At 33.9% G+C, this 23,014-nt stretch overlaps 1 protein-coding gene across 1 annotated transcript in view; it reads right to left on the reverse strand.

Annotated features, from left to right (window-relative positions):
* mam (neurogenic protein mastermind) overlaps positions 1-23,014 on the reverse strand; it is a 113,112-nt gene that overhangs the window by 47,597 nt on the left and 42,501 nt on the right. Inside the window, exon 4 of the mRNA XM_088202034.1 lies at positions 10,668-11,654. Within this exon, the coding sequence (XP_088058160.1) occupies positions 10,668-11,654 (987 nt within the window). The remainder of the gene's footprint in view (positions 1-10,667; positions 11,655-23,014) is intronic.

The following is a 23,014-nucleotide window of genomic DNA, read 5'->3' on the forward strand; positions in this document are numbered from 1 at the left end:
GTCAAACGCGCGTAAATAAGGGACAAAAGGGGTAGTGAGCCTTTGTTGGCGAGTGCTTCAAACGTCATGACGACTCAGTCTAAAAATGAAAAATAAAAATAGAATACCAACAATCGGAGGCCTTACATTTTAAGGGCGTTGGGCGAAACACGCATTATTCGTCGTTTATTTTTAAAAACCAATCAAGAGTGCTTTTTATATATTTATTTTTCATATTTCCAAATACATTGACGTAAGTCGTTTCTATGTTACGGAATCAACACAGAAATAACCACCGCGTGTAAATAAACGTGTTGACACGGAGAAATAAACAAGGATTGTTACATATCCAATATATTAATAAAATTATTATATATTCAAATGTGACTTGAAAGCCTTACGAATGCATGATATATTTAGCGTACAAATTTGCAGAGGGGTGAACTAGTCACGTTACATTTGGGAATTGTATAACAATCAAACGGATATAAATGTTATTTGATCGCGTCAATGCGTAAGAATATTTTTAGATGTTATTTTAACCTTTATATGGATGTTTGGTACTGCTTGGCGTTTGCGTGTTTGTCGAATGTGTGGAGCAACCTTAATGATGCAGATATTTACAGCCTTCAGCGCATTCGTATCCAGGAAAGCCCTACTTTAAAACATGCTAATCATTATTTTAAGGCTGGTATAGCGTCCGGGTCGATATTTTTTATAAAAATGCAGAGTATAGTATTTTTATTGACACTATGCGGAAAACGAGAATCTTTGCCTCGCGACGCTTATCAGTTAAAAGCAGGAGACAAGGACGAAACTATTTACTATAAAGAGTAGTATATATGTTTATTTTAAAAACGAAATTCTTAACCAAAAAAAATAAATAAAAAAGTATACAAAATACAACACAAACATATCAAATTAAAATATAATTTAAATACAATATGTGTCGTGTGTAAAAAAGGTAAATCAAAATCTGCACAATTAAATTTTTTTTTTTTCATATATCACTTGAAAGCAACGTCTAAATACCACTTGTGTTCGAATATACTGTTCCACTGAATTATGTAAAACTTCAATAAAAAAAAACGATTAATAACTTGAGTATATCGTAAATTTCAATTTTCATTTAGAAAGTATACTCGGTAATGGAGAGTTTCTACCACATCGTAAATTAAAATCATTAGTAAAACGTGCGAGTCAACTCGTCCATGGGGAATTTGGATCACATATTTTTGGCGAGTGCTCTGAATAACTTGGTTATTCGACTTTGCTTTAATTTTATCACAATATGGTTTTGAATTCTTCTCTAAATTCTTTGTTTCTATTCGAAAATGGATTCCCGCGAAAAAAATTCCGGTCGTTATGCTACCAAAAGTATGGATAATTCTTAAAAAAAAAAACAGAAATTGATTTGATAAAAATTGTTTTTTTTTTGTTTCGAAATTTTTGAACTATAGATTTTTTTGTACTACATACGAGTTGCACGTGTTTTCTGTGGAACACCGGATAATAAATTATTTACTTCGTTACGCATTGATGATAAAATCGAATATAAAAAATCGTTGTACAGGCGGCCCTCGACTTTCGCACAATTCGCTATTTCGCACATTTAAAAAAAAAACAATTTTTTTAAATTAATTTTTTTTTTATAAAAAACGTTCTGATAGCGGTGAACCTTTTGCTTCAATCGGACGTTCGTATGATACAAACAGGTCTACGATATGTTTAATTTTGTAAAATAAAAATATAATTAAAGAATACGTTCAAAATTGTGGAAAATAAAGATATATTTCCACAATCTTTAATTATATGTTTCCAAAAAAAACACAGCAAAAAAAACATGGATGAAATGGAAAATCTTTGTCATCGTAGATCGATGACCAACTTCAAAAAGATGTCCCTCTGAGTATTTCAATTATTCAAGCAAAAGCTCTTAGTTTGCACAAAGATTGGAAGGATAGATTAAAAAAATATTTTAACACGGTTTTTCAAGCAAGTAACGGGTGGTTTTACAATTTTAAAATGAGGTATTTTTTTTCATAATATTAAATTTACTGAAGAATCGGCTGATGCGGAAAAAGATGCTGCAAAAGAATTTATTTCCTCATTATCCAAAATTATTGAATATGTAGAATATTCCTCTAGCCAAATATTTAATGTAGATGAGACAGGTTTATTTTGGAAAACTCTTTAACAATGAGAAATATGAATGAAGCCTTCACGCACCTTGACAAATTTTGAAATATTATGGAAGATTGTGATCCCAATGGAGAACGCATATCTCAAGTGAGTGGGGCGAACAATAAAAACATAACATGTTATAAAATACTATATGAAGAAAAGAAAAAGAATAGTGGAAAACAGTTAACTTAATAACTTTTCAAAGGAAACACCCGCAAACCCCACTTAAACGTGTCTCTTAAACGCCTCTTAAACATCTTATATTTACTTGATAAATAAATATTTTAAAATACACACAATTTCAATTTTTTTTACTTTCCTCGACTTTCGTACATTCAACATTCGCACACATTTTCAGGAACCAATTATGTGCGAAAGTCGAGGGCCGCCTGTATTTAAATGAATTTTGAGGGTGAAAAAATAAAATAGCAAAACTAGAGCTCATTTCAGGTGATAAATAATGTTTTAATGAATGTCAAACACATAAAAATTTAAAATTGATCCCAGCATCCTGAATCGTAATGGATTTGTCATCAATAAAAATAGTTATTTATTACCTTTAATGAGCCCTAATTTTACAACAATAATAATCTGAAATAAAAAAATGACAAATCAACAAAAAATTGCTTCTGTTAAATATTATATAACCAGGAATATTTTTAATTTCATACCCTCGTACATTATATGTCAATCAAATGTTTTCTCCCTTTAATAATGGATAAACAACCGAAAAATATGGTGATATTAATTCGATATGGAAATACTTTTTAACATCAACGGATGGAGCTACAGCTAAATGTAAAAAGTGCAGTGTGGTTTTAAAAACTAGCGGAGGATCTACCAAAAGACTGCTACACATCTGCTTTCAATACACAAAATGATAATTCATGAGCCATCTTGAGCTGAGCTTGCACGGATGACATGCAAAGTATTATATATACAGTAAACCTCGGATTGCGAGTGTTTCGCAAGACGAGCATTTTTTTTTAATTAATTTAAATTGATAAGTAAGCAATGTCTTGCTATACGAGTAGTGGTTCTTCTCTTTTGCTGTGGAACTGTTGATTTGTGCTGCACATAGTTTCCATTATTTCTTATGAAAAAAATGCTTTAATATTCGAGTGCTTTGGATTACGAACACGGAATGAATTGTGCTTCTAAACCTAGATCTTTTCAGGGGTTCTTCGGAACCCCTGAAAAGATCCCTGTTTTATAGAAGGTGTTGAAGACAGTTGTTCCGAGTAGCTCAGCACATAAAAGTTGCGTATTCGTGCATAAACTTCCTAGTTGTTAAAAAAATGATATGACAAACTAGGAGATGTAGTGTAGCAACAGTCGAAAATACTCGTAATACTTCATTAGGCCGTTCAAAGAAAAAGTTTTATTGGTTGCCATTCATTTTCTAGAGGTATTACGCCACTATCTCATTGCAAGGCATGGTTATTATTTTTAATTTAGTTTTTAGCATAAGTGTGTCTATGTACAGAGATTGAAGACCTCCGAAAATATTATTTAAAAATACTTTAAGATTATCTAAAATATTTTTTTTAAATATGTAATTTAATTTGTTGAAAATTTAATAAAAATTAAAATGTTGAAAAGATGATTAAGAAGGCGAATCATACTCGACGCTGATAAGGAAGTAAATGTCACATTAAAACAAATCTTTCTTTAAAAAAATAGCACTTACTACCTTATCTGGTATTGCAAACATGCCTCACCTTACTCGATCCTTTCAACTTCTTGAATTTTCACGCTAATTTAAATAAAGTGGACGCTCGTATTTATGACAGAATGCTGCTATACACTGACGCAAACATCTACTGGTGATCCGTGCGAATGTTGGGTCTGACCATAATTTGGACGCTCCTTTAGGCGACAAACGCCATCGTGCATAGCACGCGTCCCTGTGCGCGCCGCGAAGGTCACCACGCGACAGGTCGCCGACGACATTCTTCGGAGCGGCGGCGAAGGAACAATTAGAATTTCAGTAAAAATACAATAAGAATATGCGCATTCGTACGCCGACACACAGACGCAGGTGAGCCGCGTGGATGTAGAAGTAGAGTGGACAAAAAATGTATCATACGATACGAGGGACAATGGTCATTTACCTGCGTGGAGCTACTTTAATTTCTAAAGCGTTCGAGGTGGGCCCCAAAGAGTTATGCGACGACCTAACGCGATCGTATATCATGTGACCATATGAGTGGTATACTTTGCTACATTCGTACAAAAGTACACAGGGCCCTCACTAAGATATGTTTTTAAAATGTGTTAATAAAATTGTCGTTGTTCATTGTTTTTTTGTAATATAAAATCACAATCCGGTGTTTTTTTACAACAAGAAGTCGTTAACACAAACGAAAAGGTAACCTAACCGATAAAAATAAGACCCGACTTAAAATTTTTGTGTAATTTTATCAAATTAAAAAAGATTTTTTTTTGATATCGCATTTTTACACACAGGAAACGGGCGATTATATAGCAACACAGTTCTTTATTGACGCAACTGTCAAAGTATAGGATATAAAATAATTACGTATCGAGTATCGCGTGCGGATACTTGCATCAAGTTATCTATATTTTACAGTTGAAATTATATTTTAACTAGTAGAAATATAATTTCACTGTATTTAACAATTTGGTCTTATCGCCCCATAACTATTTTTTGAAACGAAATTTGTCAGGATGGTTATGCTAGGCTAAAGCTAGTTTCATCACATGTGGTGGTTAAGTAAAATAGAAAAAAAAACATTTTTATAGAAAATAAAATCACGACGTTTCACGGCTGTCAAATAATAGCTTAGAGTAGCATATAATTTTACTAGCCTGAAATTATATTTTTACTAGTAGAAATATAAATCTACTGATATAATTTTTGAAAAATATATTTTCACTGATAATAACTATTCACAGCAACATGTGTATACATATCAAAGAATAATATCAGGAGTAAACAACGCCATACCGTACAAAAATATACTCAATGAAGCAATTACCGAGTTTTGATCAAAGAAATATGTTTATTACCTATGTTAGATTGTATAACGAAGTATGCCTAAAAAGGCTTCATTTAAGAAAAATTATAAATATACGCATACCTTTTTTGAAAATATCACCCTACACAAATTTATTATTGTGAACCTTTTTCTTCGTTTCGTATTTAATACATACACATATATTTACGGGTATATTAATAACTTATTTATTGTAATGTGTCATTTAACTAAATACTATGAATATTATTGAAATAGAAATATTAAAAAAAACGGTCTAGAAACTATCCCGAAAATATATTTTAAAATATGTAATTTCAACGAAATCATATCAGAATAGATTTCCACTGATAGATGTATATTTTTACCAGTGAAAATATAATTTATCTGGCAGGTGCTAGTAAAATTATAAGATTTCAACTTTTCCATATGTAGTAATACATACATTTACATTCTTATCTTTATTTATTTACACGCGATGTATAAATGTTACAGTGAATGTGTATTTTTCAGTAAAGTTATATTTTCCCTGGTGAAGTCCAAATAGATTTTCACCAGTGAATATATATTTCTACTAGCGAAAATATTATTTATATAAATATTATTTAATCCTTTTTCTCTTACGGTGATGTAAATGATAAGCAATTATTTTTAGTTAATAAATTATTTTAATTCATGTATGTACTAATTGCACTTATGAATCTTTTGCAAAACAATACAGACCTGATTTTCCATGTAAAAGGAAGTACAATAAGAGTGCAAAAAATAAATTTATTTGGGATACATTTTAGATAAAGTCGGAAAAAATCACACCAGAAATTAAATGCCGGATCGAGAAAGCCAGGACATTATTGTCCCGAATACAAAAGGTTCCTTACGGGCACAACTTTTTTTAAGAATAATAATGTTATGTGTTCTCAGTCAAAGGTCTGGAGTAGAGTTCTCAATCGAATATTCTAATATTTGAGCAACACAAATGAGATGCTTCATCACAAAAAAAATTCTTTTACGGCTTTGAAAATCCTTTGTAAATTGAATGTTTATTGGCGGTATCTACTATGACCGAAATTCGCAGAATTTGTTCGTTGCACGAAACAAAAGGTTTAAGAGGCCCACTTTTTTTTCTTTAGGACAATTTCTCTGAATTAATTCAATTGCAGCTGATCTTAATTCTAGTGATTTGAAAAATCTGAAATGACTACCTTGATAAAAAAAGTATGTAATAATAAATTAAGCATTTTACTTTTGACGCCCTCACTGATTGGTAATTCTAAATTATATTATTAAGCAATATTTTTTTTCAATTAAATAAATTGATTTTTAGCACTAATTAGTTAAATAAATTATTATCGGTAAAAACAGAGAAAATAATTACGAATATATTCGAATACTACCTCCATTTTTTATTCAATATTCGAATAGCTTAAAACTGCGAATAATTTAGAACCTTAGTCTGAAAGGTTTTAAATGTGGAAATGATAAAGAAAGGTAAAAAATAACAGGAAGAAAAAAGTAAACCATATAATTTTGATCGCTTGATCCTTAAAAATTTGCTTTAATAAATAGTAAGTTACTTAAATAAATAGTCAGTTGTTGAATAGTAGAAACGTGAACGCTCAAAGAGAAGGTGATTAAGTCTTCGAAGTGCATCAGTTGGGTTGAGTCCGGCAATAAAAATAAGTAAGAACTCTTACTTCGAAATATACCAACTATTACACACCAACACTCAAGGATATTTAGAATAAAGAAAAGCACCAGGAAGAAACAAATATTTAGGACGGAATTGAAGAAGATTATCCAGCGTACATTTGAATAATAATATGAGTTGCGATCGCGTCCCTCGTTCCTTTACGTCACGGCCAGGACGCCAGCACTCGTGAACGCCTCCCAAACATGATTCAGCTTCTCAACGATCTTGCCAGATAAAATTACATTTTTGGCGGTTGCTACTAGGAGTTGGTATAACTGATATGAGATTTTGCAAATATTTTTTTAAAGTTTGCACTATTTTAATTATTTTTCACGTATATTTTTGGTATGAATGTGTACTAAATGTGAGTATAGGCCATCATGACGCAATAAGAAACATGTCAAGCAATGACAACTAGATATCAAATAAAAAATTATGATAATTTCAAAATATATGTATGTGTACTAGGGTGCAACGACATTTTTTACATTTTAAAATTTATTTAATTTAACGAATTATATGATCCATTATTTTAAATGTATTATGTGAACTGAATTCTAATGAAAATAGAGATGCGCGAGGTTAGAACTAAGCCGACGATAAACATTGATTCACCAGTGCGACTCTGCCTAAGCACCTTTCGCCTTTTTATCCCATCCCCTTTGTAAACACACACACGCTCACAATAAGAGGTTGACGGATGATCAGCAGACGGGGTATCCCACATACGCGCATCTTTTTCACTCTACGCGCGTTTGTTTGTTTATGTTTGTTTCGGTTCGCGGTGTCGTTACTCTCTCTCTCTCCGCGCGGATAATCGTACGGACGCCGCCGTGCGGCCGGCGACGGAACGATCCGTTTCATAACGGTCCAGCGGCAGGAAACCGGCGGCACGCGAGCGCGTCGCGAAACCGCGTTCCTTAACCTTTTTCCCTCGCCGTCCACGATGACGGGGCGGGCGATCGATGCGATAAATGGGCGAGAGGGAAGCGCGCAAAGTGGCGACGCCCTTTACACGGCTATTATGGCTATTGACGAAAATGTTTGCCCATTATGGCGCTGCGTAGCGTGATAATGATGGTTGTAATATTTTTTTTTAGAAAGTGAGGCGATATCACTACAAGGAGTACATACAAAATGTATGCTGAGAGTTTTACTTAAAGATTTTATTTATATGCTACGCCGCGCATCGAGATTTCTTTAAAAACAATTATCACATATCGGTTTTATAAGGCCTTCGAGTGTTATACATATCTTTTCCTCGTGTACTGAGGTGTTGATCTGTTGATTCGAATGCCTAAATATATATTTGACTCCTTGAATTTTTGTTAAATGAACACAATATATAAAATAGTTAATATTGTAATAATAATCAAACGTAAAATTATGAGTTTGAGGAGTTAAATTACGAGCGCAAAGCACGAGATTATGTGCATGACAAGTTATCACAGCGAATAAAATAATAATTTAATATTGTTTTTTGATCTCAATGTTTCAAAATATGAACAGGGTGATTAATAAAAAACACGAATTTCGCTAGTAAATGCAGTTGATAGATTTATATTACTACTATACAAATAAAATATCAGTTTACGAATAAAAAAATATTTTTTTTTGAAAAGCAAAAAGGATAAAACAATGTTTTGCATACTTAGACAACACTTACAAGCAAATCCAACTAGTTTTTAAGGGGTGGCCCAACTGAAGAGTTTAAAAAGGTCAGGACTTTATAGAAAATTCAAACGGTGCAAGATTCACATCAACGTATACAACATACAATTGCAGATGCATAGCACATTGCATCAAAGTTGATTGCATCCCCTTCCTCAAAAAATAATTGTTCGGGACTATGTTACTTTAAATGAAGGGCGTATAAAAACTATCACCTATGATTAATGACTTAGCATCTAGCAGTGGAAAATAATACCTACATACGCTTCCAGCAGAATGAAACAAGTGAATGTTTTTTGTGAACTTTTTGGTGTATAACTCATTTAAAAAAAATGATTTCGTTTGGCTTGACTGTCTTTGCTCGCACGATAAATTTACAAGCTTAAGTTACATTATTTTTAATTCTCGAAAACTCGTGAACTATCCGACTGCAAAGTGTTGCTATTACGCGAAAATGCGTGAATGGATCGTAATGTGTTAAAATAATAAACACATTACGGTCGGTCAGTTCATGCGTTTTCGCATGATAGCGAATCATTGCATTCAGTTTTAGAGGGCTAAAATAATGTAACTCAAGCTTGTAAAACTATAGTGTGAACGTAATAAAGATTGAAGAGCGTCATAGACATATTTCTGCTGTAAGTTCAAGTGTGGTCGAAGATCCAGAATCGTCGATTAGTCAGTAAACGCGGCTTTAAGGCTTTTCTTATGGCTCCCTTTGACGCATTATGCATCTGGACTTGCACTTACACCCATAAAAAACATGAGACAGCAAAGAATTTACGCAGATGGGTGTTAGAGCAGCAGGAAGTTGACGCTGATTTTTTAAAGAAAATCTTTTTCTATGATGAGGCATATTTCTACCTCTCTGGGTATGTTAATAAGCAAAATTGCCGCAGATGGGGCGAGGAAAATCCTCATATGATTCACGAGAGAACATTACATGCGCAAAAAGTGTTTGGTGCGCTTTGTGGCCTGGTGGCGTCAATAGGCGTTATTCTTTTTTAATTATAAAGGTTGGATTGTAACAGTCTATGGTGAGCATTATAGGCGCATGATGTGAAAGACATGCGGTTCCAAGAAGACTTGCCACACTTTGACACACACAGTCCACTGGCTGCCAAGATCTTGTATTTTTTTTGTGGGTTTAAGCTTCAAATAAAATTATTAAAATTCGAACCTTAGTTCGAATCTACGCCGACAAACTAAAAACCAACATCTGTTGAGTTATAACTGAGATACCAACTGAAATGTACGAATAAATCATTGAAAGGATCGGCTGTTGCAAAAGATCCAGAAGCGGCCGTTTAAATAAAATTATTTTTCATGATTAATAAAATGTTTCAAATATCTATAATTATAATTCCGAACGATCATAACAGATTCTAATTTCCTAGATTTTCCTAATCTAACACATGAATAATTTATAATTAATAATATAGATGCCACTGATTTAGACTTTGTTTTGAGTCAAGCGTCTTACTGTTTACTGTGTTTACTCCGTTGCAACAGAAGGTTTAAAATACATGTATGTATAAAATTACAGTTGGGCCACTTGTATAAGAAAAGTGAAAACGGTTTAATTGAAAATTATGAATGTATGTATATTTTTAAATGTTATGCAATATATAGCATTCTTCTCTGTCAAGTTGAAAAAAATGATGATTGATCTGAGGTTATAGTGTCAAGACATGTCTCACTTTTGCTTTTATTTTGAAGTTACCTAGCAACTACTATATAATATAAAAATAGAAATTATTTTTTTTTATAAAAAAAGGTACAAGGTTGTCTATCCCCGTCTTACGCAGTCACTAAATTATGAATGGAAAATATTTATGAAAATTGGAATTTGACCCAATCCCTTCCATTAAGTACGCAATGTCGTTTTAAAACTCATTACGTTTGCATAAATTTTATGTCGCATTGATTTGAAGCGCAAATTGTATACTTTGAAAAAAAAAATGTTCTGAATATAATAACATTTTTGTGATAAGAGTTATCAAAGAAAATAAAAAATAATTATTACTCTCGCGAGAATCTGGGCAGATAAAAATTGTATTGTAACGCAGAAATTTACGCACATAACATTTTTTTTGCGTTGAAAAAACTATGATCATGATTAAAAATAAATAAGAGAGACTCACCTGAATGGCATGCGAAGGGTGTGATATGTGCAGGTGCTGCGCTTGGTTGATGTGGAGATTGGAAGCCTGCGAGGATTGAGGCGGAGGTCCCGACGGAGGTCGAGGAGGCGAAGGTCCACCGAAGGAGCCTCTAGGAAGGTATCCGGGACTGCCGTGTCCCGCGGAAGACCCCGGGCTGCCGTAGGGCGAGTAGGGTTTGTAAGAAGATCCGGGAAAGCCGCCGGTGACTTCTTGCTTGACGCCCGGCTCTTGCTTGCGGAAGTTGCCGGCGGGTCCGGAGAGGTAGTCGTGCAGTTCGTAGGGTGATCTGGCGGATCTAGCTCCGAGCCCCATCTGCTTGTGCTGATGCTGCTCGGCCATCTGCTTGAGGGTCTGCGCCGCCGGCGAGAGCTCGCCCCCGCCGTAGCCGGGCGGCCTCGCCGGCGGACCCCGTCCCGGACCTCCGGGGGCTACGGGGTTCGCCGGGGGATTCGAGCACTCCTCCGTCTTGGGCTGGACCTCGCCCCGATCGAGCGAATCCGCATACTTGTCTTCGAAGTCGAAGTCGCTCATGAACGGATACTCTCCTATGTCGGAGATGAGGTCTTTGAAAGCGTCGGCGATGCCGTCGCCCCCCTCGTCTCCAATCAGATCCGAGAATCCGGGGAAGTTGGCGGCGGCGTCTTTCTCCAGCGCCGCCGCGCATTGGTCCAGGTCGACGAAGTCATGGTCGGGCTCGCGCTTACACTCGAGCAGGGGCGGAACGCCCTCGCTCTTGACGGAAGCGTTCGTCAAAGCCTTCACCGTCACGTTGGTCGATATCTGCTGGGGTTGGGAATCGGCAGCCGACGTCGTGAACTCCAGTTGCTGGACGATCTCCACGGAGAACTTGGTGAGGCTCCCCTCGCCGGAGGAGGCGCCTCTCGCCGCCTTCAGAGGGGGCGAGAGGCCGCCGCCGCCGCCACCGACGCCGGCCTCCTCCGCCCCTCGTTTCAGGAACTTCTGCTGCTGCAAAGAAAAACGCACAGATGAAGAGCTGTCGAAGTGTCTCATGCTGAGAGAGAGCAAACTACGAGTGCGACCGTCGGGATCGACGGCTCGTCTCGCTAAGTCTATATTTATATTATACACACGAATCTTTATCGCGAATTGATAAAACCGACTCGAATATACTACACATATGCAAAACAAACATTAATGTGATCGCTCAGTTTCCCAAAGTTGTGGTTCGTGAGCCAGGTTTTAGTGGTTTGGGAAATTTTAACCTTTAGAAGTCCAAAGGCATGTGTCATGCCCAAAATGGTTTTACCATTACATTAAAGACATCTACCTATATCATGCCAATATATTTACTATTTTTTAAAGCCATTTCAAATGACTTGTTAATAAAATTTACAGTATTTTATTCCATTAGTTACTCGATATTTTGATACTTAGGGACCTGTTAAATTACTAAAATTCGTTGTAAAATCAGTTAATCCGTTGATTTTTTTTTGAAACAATTTTTGACCAGTAGTGTAAATTGTTATCCGTGGTTCTCAATCTAATACATTTACATACATATTTTCTTTGAATAAATTAAAATCCTGTTTTTAATTCAACTCAATATTTAAATAAAAGTTTATGTTAGCGAATCAATTGACATGTATTTATTGTTTTGTGCCCTATTAAAGGTCTATTGCTTGCACTACACTCTCTGGAAGTTGTCCGAACCGAAGTTCAACCGAAGTCGGTCGAGGTTGCCGACTTCCGAGTAGCGGCCACACTGCCACAAATTTCATAATTTCGAATGACGTCCGCACGGCGGCTGCTGTTATGTACAGCTGGCATATTTGCGCGCGATTGAAAAATGTGCCAAATAATCGCAATTTTTAAATTGTCATATTAATAAAATTACGCTACTGATAATTATAAAAGTTTGTGTGGGCACTCACCAATACAATGTCAGTGAAAACTTTTCGGTCGTAAATATTCAATTTACGCAAAATCTTTATCGGCTTTTGCTAAATGCCATAAGGCATAAAAATGATACTTCAGAATATGAACACCACATCTGTGACTATCCTAAAATTTGTCGCCATCGATTCTAAATAAGAATTCGTTATGGTGTGACATTTATATAAACCGATCTAGGAAAATACATAAGGATATTCGAAACGATTTTTTTAACAAAATCAAGTACCACTAATTATTTTTTAATTATTTAATTTTATATGAAAAAAAATATAATAACGATATATGTTAGAAGAATATACTATCAAAAATATAATTAAACCCTTTTGGTGCCCTAAAATATTCAAAGATGTCAGTAAGTCTGTTGAAGTCCCCGATAAGCATATGGTATTATAACTTGACCACGTGACCACGATGCAGCGCTCGTCATGTGTGTTGACCATAGGACGCCTACGCGCATACTGAAATTGAACCGAGTTACTCTTTCTATCTCAGTTTGCGAAAAATCATATCATTATCTCTCTCACTGTCGTCACTTAACACGCGAGAGAGCGAAAGGGGAAATATCTCACCGCTCGCGCTCGAAAGAGCGGCTCCGACTTCGGTTTCATTGACTTCGGTCCGTTTGCCGACAATGTTCGGAAGCGCTCAAAGCTGGCCAAGTCGACTGACTTACCCTCACTTTACCTCCCGTTCTCGGTAACCTCGGAAAACTTCCGAGAGATTTTAGAGCGGACCTTCCAGAGAGTGTAGTGCAGGCATATAACGTCGCGAGGATTAATTATGCTGAATGTTTTATTTTAATCAAGAGTAGTCCTTCAGTTGTATTTTTGCGATACATTGTTCATGCCAAGAATATCATATATTATATAATGTATAAAAAATGATCCAACTTTTTTTTTTTTTTTTGGCTCGCTTTATACAGTGACATCTTTGGTTAAAAATTTGCGACCACTTTGCCATTGGGCATTATCGAAATCAGAAACTACGATAACCGTTGGTAGTCATTTGAAGTGCGTCAATTGGTAATGTTACATTGCTACGTGTTAGAACATAAATTTTACGTTGATTGTGTAGAACACACGTATTGAAATAAATATAACGATTATCACTGAATATTGTTGAGTAAATTTAAGAATATATTGATTCATTTTATAATCCTTATCATAGCATTAATGAGATTTCTTTATAAGGGCAAATATGACATTACAACGCGCTTTATTTGTGTCCCACAGAATCTTGAATTTTTTGTCGGCATTATAGAAACGATTACGTATCTAAACAGATATTTATAAAACGCTATGCATTAATAGTTTAAAGCATTTGTAAAGGTACATAAAGAAATATAAGAAGGTCAGTGCCAAATACAAAGGATAGGGCGAAACATGCCCCGGATTATACATTCCATAGAATGATGGTTGCAAAACCACTGTTACGCATATACAGTCCAACAAGATTTTAATTTGGCAATAACAAATGGCTTGTTTTGGCCCCGTATCATCAATATTGATCAGACAATCAAAAACTGAAAGGGACGTTGGACTTTCTCCAGTTCTCAAAATCACTCACATCAGAAATTCAATTCATCCAGACACTTCAGTTAGAACTTACTACAAAAGTACCGTTTCGCTAATAAAATAAATAAGATCCTAATTAGAAAGCAAGAACCTGATTTTCGGGACGTATTGGAGGACTGCGTGACGCAGCACTCCAGTGAGAACAAATACATATAAGCTCTATAATATATATTTATTACGCCCAAAATTCATGACTTTTGATAGTAGGACGAACAGCATAAAATTATTTAAAGAAAACGAAATTCAGTAAAACTAAAAAAGCATATGAATAAAAATTAAATATTAAAGAGCCGCATGCGGCTCGCGGGCCGTTCATTGCCAATATCTAACTAGATGACCTGTAATCGTATTCAACTTTACACTTCAATTTTTCATATAACAACAACAACAGTACTCATAGCGTAATTATTGATTATTTATTTGCTTGTTCAAGCGATAAGGATTCTATTTATATTTGTTTATAATAATTTAAGATAAGTAAAGACAATATAGATACTTATGAATCGAAAATTAATAAAATAAAAATATTTACAAGAACATATTCTTTAGTTAAATTTTATGTATGATCCATTTTTTGGATGCTTACGGAAATAGCAATTTAATTTAAAGAACACAGGATTTTTCCTACATATATATCATCTAGTGTCCGAGTGAAAAAATATTTTTGATTCATATTTGGAACATATGTATACGTTTTTAAGAGTCATTTAAATACAAAGTATTTATAATATTTAACGAAGCGTTTGTATTTTAAATTTTTGATTGTACTATTATATATTTTGCCTCGTAGTACCAAATTTTATAAACAGTAAATAAATATATTTAAAATAGTTTCATTTTCTATTACAAGATTAATATTATTACTCCTTCCGTGGCAAAAAATACTACTCTATTTTCATAGTGGAATTTGTTGATGTGTTCATATTATTCACATACAATCAAGTTGACTGCGTCATCGTATCTCGAACCTGCGATATCAGATTACGCTATATTGTTTGTTAGGTTTGCTTTGCGTTGATTTTTTCGATTATATCACTATTACGAACAGTAGTTACGAATAATTGAAATGAATTTCTAATACGTATTTACAATTAAGCGGAAATATAATCAAACAAACAATAACAAAAATGAATGACAATCTTGCAAAACAAAAAATGGAATCGTCCGGCCGGTAAGTAACAATTCGCGACACGTTTAGACCTTTGGACCTCAACGCTCGACGTGGCAACGAATATGGTGCAAATAAATAATTAAGATGCGCATATCATTAGATACTTTTCACACAATCCTGTGGACTTGATTCGCCTTTTTTGAATGGTTAAAATAATTGGTTCTCATACCTCGCTCCAAAAACCCAACATGAAAAGTTCTTCAATCTGGCTAGGATAGAACCAAGATTGGTCCAGAATCTGTTCTATGATAGGGTCCATCCTCTCGATGAAAATATAACTCTTCAGCGAAAGGAACTGCCGATAACTAGGCGACACCTCAACGCCCAACAGCGACGATATACACAATGATCACTAAGTCGCGGTGCATAAAAAATGTGCACCATCGGCAAAATCGAACGATTTCAAGAAAAACGATTGAGTAATTGCAACGCACCTAAATGTGCTATTTTTTTAAATCAAACAAACAAAAAAAAAACAATAACGATGAATTGACGTAAAAATACGTGCTATATTCGAAAAACAATGATCTAAATTAAAAGTGATTCAATTGAAAACATAAAGTCAGCGACTAAACAGTAATATAGATAATTGTTTATGTGATAAAAACGCATTTTAAATCAACATGATAAAATAACAATTACACAGAAGCATCAATTCTTCTCAAAGGCCACAGGAATAAATACAAAATAAAAAATGACTGATAATCCATATAGATTTACATTGGAAAAAATTCTGGACCTCACAACTATAAATACTTTTGAGATGTGCTGATGGCCTCCATAGTTTGCGAATTAAATATATACTGACCAAAAGTCACTTTACCATTTAAAAAATAAATAACTTCTCTGGCTTATCTTTCTTTAAGACTCTAAAAATAGAATTAGGGAAACATGAACAATGCGAAAAATCAGATGTATTGGCGTTGATTCGACGTTTTCAGAGACAAAGTTCCGTTAAGGATTTCTAACAAAATGAAAGGTCGTATCCATGCAAAAATTCAGCACGTTAATGTACAACAATAAACAACTGTATTTTGTGCTTCCCTGTATGAAATGTGGTGGCGGAAAGGTACTATGCATATGCAGTCAATAAGAAAAAGAAAGAGTAATTTCAAAAGAAGCTATTTTCATTAGCCATGGTTTTCCTCTGATCTTACTACTTAAGATTTATTGTATCGAGATATTTAAAAACATAATTGTGAATAAATCAGATCGATGGCAAGGTATTTTATTTTATTTTTTAGATTAAATTAAGACCATCGTAGCCTAACAGGTTACCCCAATGCGCCACGATGGTCGAAAACAAATTTTAAATTTATAAAACATAAAAAAAAAACGTATATATACATAAATATAACATAGCAAAAAATTATAAATTATCAAAATTAAATGATACAAACTGGAGCAGATCCTCGTAGCTAAAATTAAATAAGTCAATATGTAATGCCAGCGTATTAAGGACCACAGCTATAAGTGAGTCGGAAAGTGCGGATGTCCTAGCCCTAACGGCCATCAAAAGAGGTTTCGATCGTGATTCTCGAAAATGTTCCGGAACCCAAAACTGGAATTCCTCGAGAATAGCTGGATTGTCGACAGCACCTTTTAGTAATTTGAAAAAATGCTTAGCGACATACAGCTTTCTGCGAGAACTCAGTGAATCATATCCCAACGCTCCTAAAAGAATGGCGCTGGGATATAAGTACGGATAATAACCAAATGTCCAAATTTTTTGAAATTTTTCCACTAAAAGGGAATATTTGGCTATTCGGTGATTCCAAATCATAGATTCCGATTCAAGAATGCTACGAACTAAGGTGTCATAGAGGATGCGAATAACTGACGGATCGTCAAAGTGAAAGGCATACCTCATAACAAAGCCGAGCATCTTGGAAGATTTATCACAGATGTCGTGTATGTGTAGAGAGAACCTCCATTTGCTCTCGAAAGTGATTCCAAGATCTTTAGTGGAAGTTTCTCTAGTCAAAATGTTACCACCGAGATGGTAGAAATGAGCTGATGGCGAACGGGATCGAGAAAATGACACAGTATGGCACTTTCCGACACTAAAGGGCAGACGGTTAATGGAAGCCCGTCTCCATAGAGAGTCTAAATCACTTTGTAGAGAGAAGGAATCCACAACAGATCGAATGCATTTATATAATTTTAAATCATCTGCGTACAGAAGAAAACTTGAATTTTTAATTGCTGTATTTATGTCATTATTAAATAGCACAAAAAGCAGAGGTCCCATATTGGATCCACGAGGAACTCCCGAAGGGGTAAAATATTCTTTTGACAATCGTCCACCATAGGTTACAAACTGTCTACGATTGCTTAAATAACTCGAGAATAACCGAGTTAAATTATCTGAGCAACCGAGGTTTGATAATTTTTTTAATAATAACCTATGACAAACTTTGTCAAAGGCTTTCTCAAAATCTATATACACGACGTCTACTTGAATTCCCGCATCGAGAGAAGTTGTCACCGTTTTGGTGAACGACAGAAGGTGAGTAAAAGTGGAACGGGCAGGACGAAGCCCGTGCTGTTGGTCTAACAAAACTTGCCGAAAATGATTAGAGATATTTATGAATAATTATTTTAAACAATTTAGCAGGAGCTGACAACACTGCGACTGGTCTATAATTCTTTATATATAATTTGTCACCCTTTTTATGAATAGGGGTGACTTTCGTGCATTTCCTTAGATCAGGAAATGATGATGTTTTGAGAATCAGATCATAAATACATTTTAGAGGAGCAGCGAGACTGACTTCGCAACCCTTCAAAATAAAATCGGGAATTAAATCTGGTCTTTAATTTATTAAATCCGTATTTAAGATCTGAGTGCTCAGTTTCTTTGATGGTCAGTACTGAAGACCAAGAACATGAAGAAGGAAGCGACTGAGCAGAAGGCGAAAAAGAAGGAGAAGCCATTGAAAAACTTCGCATTGGTAACGATGAAAATGAGGATCTTGTATATTTTAAGTCAATATGCTTCTCCTCGATCTTGTCAAGATCGAGAAAACGCCTTATGAAAATAAAGGAATATTTATTTATTGGTTTTCATTCAACGTGGTCCACGATTAGCATAGGGCTTCTCAAAGCTACAATGGAACACTTTATGTTGGGTAGTAAACCATTCAATAGCAGACGGCAAGCGAGCGGATCCGAAATAGAAGTTTGTATCAGATCACTCTTTGTGTGGCGTGCGATCCATTATTAATATTGTAATGCATCTATTTTCCAAATGGCATGCTCATGTCTTTCACACAAGGCTTGATGATCATCTATCCAATTGTATGAACTTCAACATTAACTCTTTGAGTAGCTTGTTAATTTATACACATTTATTAATTTGTTAGTATACACTTGGGAGTGAGTACATTTTAAGTATTTTTCATAATTAAAGTGATTCTCAACGTTTTAATTTATTTTACTAATTTTTGCTATGTTAATTTATTTCGTACTCTGTAATTTATATAACGCTTTTTATTTATTATTTCTTCAGTTATATATGTAAATATATAACTATCTGGGGTACCTCATAACAGTGATAGTATGACTAACGCTCTTACCGAGCGTTCCACTGTAACGGCGCCGACACGATTTAATTGCTTTTGACGTGAATTTTTGACATCTGAGAAGGGATACTACTTTTTTGCGCTCTCCTATTTGACAACATTTGGTTTAGATATGCTTCATTCGATTGTCACTTATAAGTCGTATTATATTATACATTGCTATTCAAAAATGGACGTCTTTTGTGTCTATGAAATGGGAGACAAAATTTCCAAATATTCGTTCTTTTCATCTATTCTAATATAAAATAGTAAACGATAATATATTCGAAACTTTAAAATAGTGCAAGGTTTATTTATGATTTTATCTGCTGCCAAAAAGACTACAGCTTGAAAAAATATTATCATGCAAATTATTAACTCGAAAATATGAGTAATTTCTGGAATTTCGGCAGTAACAATATGTTTATTTTTCATTATTTTGATTGTCGACTATTAGTTGTTATGATCATGGCTGTTGTAATATAAATAACATAAATATAAGAAGACAAATTTGTTAAAATGAAAAAGTAGTAACGTACAACGAATAAGAAAAACTACTATCGTTGTTGTAACACACAAAAAACAGGAAAGTAATTTCAGCTTTTTACAGGGGGAGTGGGGGGGGGCAAAATTTTGACAGTCAGTGGCCATTTTTTTAATATTTCCATTTCATTAAATGACATGAATTTTTCTGGACAAATTCCCCTATTTAGAATCCACGTCAAAAGCAATAAAATCGTGCTGTCGTAGTAGAAACGCTCAGTTGGCTAGCAGTCATATTAAGGATTTTTATAGCAATATTACGACTTACTATATACCGGTGAAAATGTATTCCGATATAATTTCACTGAAATGACATATTTAAAAAAATATTTTCGGGATAGATGTTTTTAGATTTTCTTTTTAGGGATAACCCGAGAATATTTTATTTATATTTAGGAACGTAATTTCAGCTTATTCAAACGGGGGGGGGGGGGCAAAAGTTGCCCAGTAAGTGAGCGTTTTTAAAATATTTTATTTTCATTAAGATTCATACCAGTCATGCATTTTTCTGGCCTAATTCAAGGGGGGAAATGCCCCCCTTAAAAAGTAGCGTTTTTTAATGTTTTAAGATTTTTTAACATTCCACTATAAATATGAATACTTTGCATTCAAATAATTTAATTAAAGTTTCTAGCTGGAGCCAAAGAACTCTCGAGAATCTCTAATCAAGAAGAAAGAATAAATGTATAAAATAATAAATATAGCTTTCTTTTAATTTTTTAAATAAAAAAATATAAATTTTGAACAGTAAACAGCAAGAAATTATCATGCAACTGTGTTAAATAAAAAATAGCTACAAAGCATCTTAAATATTTATTTACTAATGTTACTCAACTGACCTTTATTCTATGATATTATATTGTGCTCTAGATTTTATAGTTTATTTTACTATAAGTCCTATAAATCATTTTGTAGATGAAAAATTCAATTGATTTAAGATAACTTTATTTTTTAAATAAGAACTACTTGAAACCCTAATGATAATATATGTAGTAATATAATGAGCGATTAACCAACACTTAGTTAATCACTCTGAAATGTGGAAATAATACATGTAGAAATACTCATAAATGGTATATTATATTGGCAATGAAACGGCAAGCAAAATTACCTAGTGACAGTGTAAACGCAGCAGCAATTATAGTTAATATTGTTATAAATTAGTTATTTTTATTATCATATGCATTATGCAGATCCATTACGCCATTATGATCTGCATATAAAAAATCAATACTTAAATAATATAAAAATGTAATGAAATAAAATCATTATAAGCACATATGAAAAATGTGAAACGGAATGGTAATATATCAATTCGGTAGCTTAAATGCTAGTCTAGCAGTGGGTCGAAATATGGTATGAAACGCAATCATGAACGTGTTCCAGGGCAAAAAGCTGAAGTTAAAAGGACAACGCATGATGTCCATTGTAGGAAATTCAGTGAACCATATTCAATTGCTTCTAACATAAACTTACTTGGACCTAATAACATTTTAGAAATATTGATCAGGTGAAGTTAAAGCCCAATTTCTCATTTAACAAACTGCAAAGGTCCTTGGTATATTTTTTTAATAAGCACAGAGATTACCTACGTATCTTCAATAGACTTTTTATAGTGTCTATTGCTATCATAAATTTAAATAGAATTTTATTCATACTGTATTTATATCAACCAATTCGAGAGAGATCGTTCAAGAACTTCTCGCTCCGTTAACTAAACGAATCGCTTCTTAATACGAGCGCTTTATCATTTCAATATCCGTTATTTCGGATCTGCTTCATAAACCGGCAATTTCTTCGTTCTTTCCGCGATCGCTAATATGGTGGCGAATTATTAAAAACATGAAAAGCGCATCAATCTTTTTCGAATTGACTCGTTAAACTAATGGTACGTATAAACCGAGCTCTGTGTATCATCCTAGAAATTCAGTCTTTTGATTTATGCTCACATATAAAGTTTCTTACGCGACACCTCCAAGGAGATCTATCGCAACGCTGCTACACATAAGTTGACAGTTTACGTGTTATTTATGTATTCGGTGTTGATTTTTATTTGTTATTAACGCGTTTTTCGAGAGTTAGCAATATGGGCCGCGACGCGATTGCGAAATGTGAGCCAGGGACAAGCGATTGAGAACCGTCGCTTTGTATCTTGCAAAATGTCAGTTCACGCAAGACCTGCGAGTGGTATAAATGATAAATACTTCTGGATCCTATTACCAAGGAAAAACATTTTCCGATCAGAAATTTATATTGGTGACTTCGAAGATACTAAAAAAGAGTCATAAGTCAAGACATCTACAAAAAATGTACTATGTTCGATATTCGTGGAGAAACGATTAGTTTTTATGTGACGTTATTTTTAAAAACAGTTACATCAAACACATATGGTACTCTCTACTAATACTCCATAATAAAAGCTATGAACCACACAGCTTTCAGACTAGTCCTGTATAAAACAGTAGATTTAGTTTGAATAGTATGGCGGTAATTTTTGCGAGCAAGTGATAAGTGATTTAATTTCTAAGCGTATACATCCTGTGAGTGAGTTTTAAATATGTGTAATTTTTGCTGCAATAAAATGTAAAGAATCACTGAATTTATTTTCCATAATTTACCATGAACAGTTACCCCCTATAGCGTAGTTTTTATTACTGTCCCTTGACTTCGCTATATGTATTCTGTGACAGGCAAAACATTTCATGGATATTCATCACAATACAATAAGAAAATATTTATTTTTGTATAGCTATAGAAAAAATGATGATCAAGCAAATCAATGTACACGTTTTTTAATACATTATGTATACAAATTTGAACCATTCTATTTTTTTTATAATAAAACTATTTAATTATGTATGTAATACATATCTATTAAAAATCTAAAAAGTATTATTGAAACATAAAATATATCCAGATATATGATATAAAACACTTTATATCCAACATTCAAATTTTAGTGCATTTAAAATAATATGTAATCTCTTTAAACTAAGTAATTTTTTATTTCAAAATTTAAATACGCATTACGCATTTTAAAAAGTAGCTCAAAAAACTTTTGCATTTGACTCTCAAGGACATTATTCGCGCGCGTGTCGCAATAAGAACATAGGGCACGTGCTCTTGTTTACAAACTAAACACAAGGTCATTTAATAGATAAAATTAGACAAACATATTTGATTTGCTGATTTCGTTGAATAAACAAAATACAGTTGAAAGAACCTAACCTCAAATTTTGTATGGGTGCCTAGTCCCCTACAACGTAGTATTCCTATAACGAAGTCGCAATCCCTATAGGGGTCGATTGTATGGATTTTTATAATTCATAAAAAAAATTTGGAACATTATGCATATTATACGTATTTTTTCTCTACTAAAAATGAATTATATTTTTTATCATTGATAGACACATAAGTTGTCTATAAATAATAATGATGTAATAAAAATTACAATTATGTTTGTTAAAATAGCAATAAAATGTAGCGTGGCCGTACTCGTACGTCCATACCGCTCATTGAGTTAAGTCAAATTGAATGTTCAGAATACATTGGACATCAAAG

The sequence above is a fragment of the Plectrocnemia conspersa genome, unplaced genomic scaffold (genome assembly GCF_051122295.1).
Source record: "Plectrocnemia conspersa isolate PC_06_02 unplaced genomic scaffold, ASM5112229v1 ptg000013l, whole genome shotgun sequence".
Lineage (NCBI taxonomy): Eukaryota > Metazoa > Arthropoda > Insecta > Trichoptera > Polycentropodidae > Plectrocnemia > Plectrocnemia conspersa.